Source organism: Gastrolobium bilobum, unplaced genomic scaffold (genome assembly GCF_033153095.1).
Source record: "Gastrolobium bilobum isolate Gb01-03AN ecotype WA unplaced genomic scaffold, APGP_CSIRO_Gbil_v1 utg563743, whole genome shotgun sequence".
NCBI classification, from domain to species: Eukaryota; Viridiplantae; Streptophyta; class Magnoliopsida; order Fabales; family Fabaceae; genus Gastrolobium; species Gastrolobium bilobum.
Genome location: NW_026896563.1, coordinates 17,971 through 23,555, shown reverse-complemented (window position 1 = coordinate 23,555; position 5,585 = coordinate 17,971). Strand labels below are relative to the sequence as shown.

Sequence of the window (5,585 nt, the reverse complement as noted above, 5' to 3'; positions counted from 1 at the left end):
AACTGAAACATTAACTCATAAGTGGATAAGTTCAGAATAGCAGCATAATGGAGAGCAATAACATTCGTTATTAAGAATGAACTAACACCAGAAGAAAGCGAACATTAGAATTGGAAATTTTCATTCATTATATACTTCATGTTACAATCACTATTGCTCACTGTACAGGAAAAAGTGAAGCAAAATGGTATGTTTTTTTATCACATATGCCCCTGTGGTTTTTTATTTTTTTACAAAGCATAGGGGCATATGCGATTAAAAAAATTGCATAGATGCAGCAAACCACAAGGGCATAGATGATTCTGAAGCAAATCACAGGGGCATTGGTGAAATTTTCCCAAAAAAGAAACCAGTTGATGGGGGAAAATGGACATTTCTCATAGCACTTTGGGCTCTTCCAACCATTTCCAGACAGTTAGCAAACCAGTCTCATCTCCAGTAAAGACAAGAACAACCCTATCTGGACCTATCTGTAATGACCGAACATCTTTTTGCGAAAATAGCCTACCTCTTTCTGAAAACCTGTAAATGTAGACATGGTAAGGGGCTGCAACATTTGCCCAACACAAAAACATAACCATGACAGTTACAGAAGAAAAAAAAAGGATGCAAATTTAAGTATACTTACGATGGAAATTCATACATGCGAACTGAATTGTCTCTGCAAGAGCAATACAGTATGGGCTTGGCTTTTGCATCAGTCATCCCACAAAGTGCAAGAACACCCTATAACAAAAAAAAATATTGATTGTGTGAATCAACTATAACTCCATGGCCATTATAAAACAAAAATTCATCTTGATTTCCACAAATGAAAATACAACTAAATGATATTTGATATAGAATCAAAAATTTACTTATGCATAAGATGTTATCATGGTAACGCAACATACATTTTCCTCTCTGTGTGTATATGTTACTTCCAAAGTTCCCTCCTTAGTGAAACCCCAGACCTTAATTGTGCAGTCGAATGAACTTGATAACAAATAATGCTCCCAACAAATAAGGGATGTGACTACCTCAGTATGTCCATTGAGTGTCCTTTCACACTGCAATGTATCAAGGTCCCACACCTGAAGAAAACAAGATAACAAATAATTCTTTCAAACAAGCTACCATGTAGAAACAAGCAACAAGCAATTGTGGCTAACAAAGGAAAACAACATACCACCTAAGATTTATAATGACAAACATATATAAAACCATCTATAAGAAAACACATCATAATGTCAGTTTGAACATCACACAACATAAAGACCAAGAACATTTTAGCAATGTCCACATCAATATAAAGAACTGACCATCAAATGTTTTTAAATTTGTGAATATGTAGTCTAGTGAAATCGCATCTTTTTAACAAAATCCACATGGAGCAATCCATGCATTTTGATATTATTTGATTCATTTTTTTAGTCTTACTCATTTATTAATTATTATAATTAGAGTAAACACCATTTTTCGTCCCTGGCAATATTCACAAAGTCTCTTTTGGTCCCCAACAATAAAAAAGGCTCATTTTGGTCCTTAATTTTAGAAAATTAGAGCCACATTAGTCCTTCTGTTTGTTGAGCAATGACGACGTCATTAACGTCTCTGACGTGTACCGTTAAATGATGACTCACATTCCAAGTAGGATAAAAAACGACGTCGTTGAGTCCCTTTTTTTTCTTCTTCTCTCCCACTTGCAGCACCACAAGCGACGCCGTTCAGGTACCTTTAATTTTTTTTTTCTCTCTTCTTCTTCTTCTTCAAGGCGAGGCGAGGCTGCCATGGGCAACGCTTTACTTCTGCAAGGTGGAGACTGTGCCGAGAACATCAAGGAGTTTCATGCTAACAACATTCGTGACACCTTCATAATCCTTCTCCAGATGAGCGGTGTTATGATGTTTGGAGGCCAAATGCCTGTTATAAAGGTTGGAAGAATGGCGGGTCAATTCGCAAAACCGAGATCGGAACCGTTCGAGGAGAAAAATGGCGTGAAGCTGCCGAGTTATAGAGGTGATAATGTGAATGGAGATGCATTTGATGAGAAGACCAGAATTCCTGATCCACAAAGAATGATTAGAGTGTATAGTCGAACTAGCGTGATTGAGAACAATGGTGTTGAAGTGGAGCAATTCTCTCTGCCAAAAACCATATCTGTGAGGTCGAACGGTTACTTGAAGATGATGTCTCAGTGTGTGGGTGCTGGTGCCAGCAATGGGAGTCACACCAAGGGGACTACTCGCTCACGCATCTCATCGACTACTCCACCTGATGCTGTTGTAAGGATTTACTGTTTTTTAATTTATTTCATTTATTATTATTATTATTATTATTATTATTATTAAATCTTCTCTTCTTCTTTTATGTGAGGATTTGCTAGCTGTTAGCATTTTTTTTCTTACACACGAAGTAAAACCTAGCTTGTCAATTTCATTACCCGGTAGCTGCAGCGAACTAAATTAATTTTAGTATTAACCTAGTTTGTGCGGAAAAGGATAATTTTAGTATTAACTTCATCATTGATGAATTAAATTAATATTATTTATCTTTTAAAACCAGAGTGATATTAACATCAATTTACAAGTAGTAAAATGAATGCATACTCCCAAGTTTAGTATTGGACTCTTCTTTTTGTATTTAGTCTTGGTTAGTGTTGGGTTTCGATACAACTGTAAGATCTGATTTCCTTCAGACACAAAAAATAACACAAATATATCAACAATTATTGGTTTAAATGGTAAGATGTTTGTTTCCTTTAATCATATGTGTTGAGATTAAGCATTGAGAATCGAGAAAAGAGTCTTGAGAGAGTATCCCCATATTCGAAATGGATTAAGTGGAGTAATCAATTAACACATAGAGAAATTCAAAACAAATAGCACATATTTGAATAGGAGAGATTGTACAATGTTATCAACTCTTGTATGTGTAAGTAACATAATTAAGTTGGGTGGCTCACTACTGTCTTCAATTGTTGCAGGTGGCTGGTGAAGGAGACGGATCGTCGTTGAATAGCGATGAGTACAAGGAATCGAAGACGCCGCCGTTTGACTGCATTTGACAGGTGACGGTGGTGTTGGTGGCGCCAAATCTGCCATTGGAGGAAGGCGAGCAATTCTCCTTATTATGCATTTTTCTCCCGAGAGAGAGAGAGAGAGTGCTTGCGTGTGTGAGGGAGTTTTAGACAGAGAAATGGAGATGAGAGAGAGCAAGGGTGAGGACATGGCATTTATAGCCTCGCCTAGCCGCTCCTCCTTGCAGAAGGAAAGCGTTGCCTATGGCAGCCTCGCCTCACCTTGAAGAAGAAGAAGAAGAGAGAAGAAGAAGAAGAGAGAAAAAACAATTAAAGGTACCTGAACGATGTCGCTTGTGGTGCTGCAAATGGGAGAGAAGAAGAAAAAACAAAACAAAAGGGACTCACCGACGTCGCTTTTTATCCTACTTGGAATGTGAGTCATCACTTAACGGTACACGTCAGAGACGTCCTACTTGGAACGTGAGTCATCACTTAACGGTACATGTCAGAGATGTTAATGACGCCGTCATTGCTCAACAAACAGAAGGACTAACGTGGCTCTAATTTTCTAAAATTAAGGACCAAAATGAGCCTTTTTTTATTGTTGGGGACCAAAAGGGACTTTGTGAATATTGTCAGGGACGAAAAAGAGTGTTTACTTTTATAATTAATATAATTAAAAAATATGTATGTATTAGAAGTTAATAAATATCCACATTAATACTAATTAAAAGATAGTATAAACCGTAAATTAAATAACTAACCAAGTTACTATCCATCAAATGAATATTAATAATATAAATGAAATATTATAAAAAAATATTCATTAATATTCATAATAAATATTTATCCAATATTTTAATTATTATACAAATATTGTTAAAATATTATAATTCAGTTATTTTTACAAAGTACAATTATTAATAAATTTATAATATGCATATATTAATAAAAAAAATAGAAAATCCTCACTGCCAGACTATAGACATACCTTTATGCTATGGTCCATGGACCTTGAGTAGAGCATATTTCGACCAACACTAAGACAAACCACAGCTTCAATGTGGCCTCTTAGTGACGCAATCAATTCAAATGGGGTCTTACTTTCAGAGCTGCCTCTCCATGCAGAGATTACACCATCCTGCAATTTAAATCATCATATGATACATAAATTGATAGATGATATAAAAGAAATGTTAATAAGTATGATAGAAGCCTGATCAAAGAACAAATCTATCCAGTTACTAATTTCAGGGGGGAAAGGTCTGAATAGTATTAAATAACAACAAACCACTGCATGGGAAGTTACCTCTGCCCCAGCAAGAAGTGTATCATTGCCAACAGTCATAGCAAGGACTTGCCCATTAGGTTCATCAAGAGTAAACTCTGAAGCAGTCTGGATATTCCAAGCCTTCACAATAACCATGACCGGATATCAGCTTACATGTAACACTTATACATACAAGACATGACTGCAAAATGAAACAACTTGAAAACTAAGAGCTTACCTTTATAGAATTCTGGAAGCCACACAATTCCTAGCATTTCGAGGAAACTTGGAGAATAAACTAAAAAAAAACTCCAGCAAACACTTGGTTGATTAGGTAGTTCCTAAATTAAACAGCTTATAGTAAAAGTAAAGACTCCATTCTAATTAGAAATTATTAAAAATATCAGTCAAAAAATAATCCAGCCACATCCAGTTCAATCTAATTAATTTTGATACCATCCAAAATTCAAATACATATTCCAAGGCTAGTAAAAAAGACTTTTATAAAAACACATAATTGGATATGCATGCACATGTTTGTTTTATTGAATACTAAAAGATGGTATTAGAAGAAAGTAACTTCTTGTGTTCATGAAGCTTTGCTAGTGCAGAAATCTCATCACCATAAAACCATGAATGTAAATTACAACACTGGTCACCGTGTACACAATTTCCATTCATCCAGTATCTGCAGACACTTCGTGACAGCTTCTGAGAAGCCTCTGGGATGTTGGTCCCATCTCCATCTTCACTCTTTCTAATCAATACAGCCTTTGACTCATAGTACGGGGTCTTCTGATGTGGCTTCTGAGAAGCGTGAGCCACACTTGTCTCATCTACACTCTTTCTAATCAGCACTTCCTTTGTATTATGCACAGGGGTCTTCACATGTGGCTTCTGAGAAGCCTCAGCGGCACGTGTCCCATCTCCACTCTTCCTAATCAACACTGCCTTGGAGTTATACTTAGGGGTCTTCTCCAGTGGCTTCTTAGAAACCTCAGCTATATTTGTGCCATCTACCCTCTTTCTAACCATTGAGGTATTTGAGTTATACTTAGGTTTCCTTGGATAAGGATAGGCAGTATTGCCATTATAATACACGGTAGATGGCGATGGGGTTTCACTGTGCAAAAATCTGAATGGATTTCTATTTCATCTCCTAGCTAGCCAATACACACATGTTGTACCATTATTCGTTCTATTTCTTGCAAAAGTATATGGGCCATTTTCCTATTTGGGATGACAGTATTCTAAACCAGACAACCTATACATCTTCGAGTTTAATTGAATTTTCACTAGTTTAATTCAAACATG

General features: G+C 36.3%; 1 protein-coding gene across 1 annotated transcript; it reads right to left on the bottom strand.

The window, feature by feature from the left end:
- Window positions 1-377: 377 nt before the first annotated feature.
- Window positions 378-4,427, bottom strand: LOC133300591 (zinc finger CCCH domain-containing protein 48-like). Its single transcript, XM_061500162.1, has 5 exons — window positions 4,311-4,427; window positions 3,993-4,142; window positions 894-1,073; window positions 629-726; window positions 378-522 (listed from the first exon to the last, which is right to left on the bottom strand). Exons 1-5 carry the CDS (start codon window positions 4,425-4,427, stop codon window positions 378-380), a joined length of 690 nt encoding a protein of 229 aa, XP_061356146.1.
- Window positions 4,428-5,585: the final 1,158 nt, after the last annotated feature.

Bases quoted from the DNA above. Each gene is read 5' to 3' on its own strand.
- LOC133300591 (XM_061500162.1), bottom strand. From the start codon at position 4,427: ATGGTTATTGTGAAGGCTTGGAATATCCAGACTGCTTCAGAGTTTACT. The intron at 4,143-4,310 runs GTAACTTCCCAT...TTTAAATTGCAG, and splicing joins CACTTCTTGCTGGGGCAGAG to GATGGTGTAATCTCTGCATG. The intron at 727-893 runs GTATGTTGCGTT...TTTTTGTTATAG, and splicing joins ATACACACAGAGAGGAAAAT to GGTGTTCTTGCACTTTGTGG.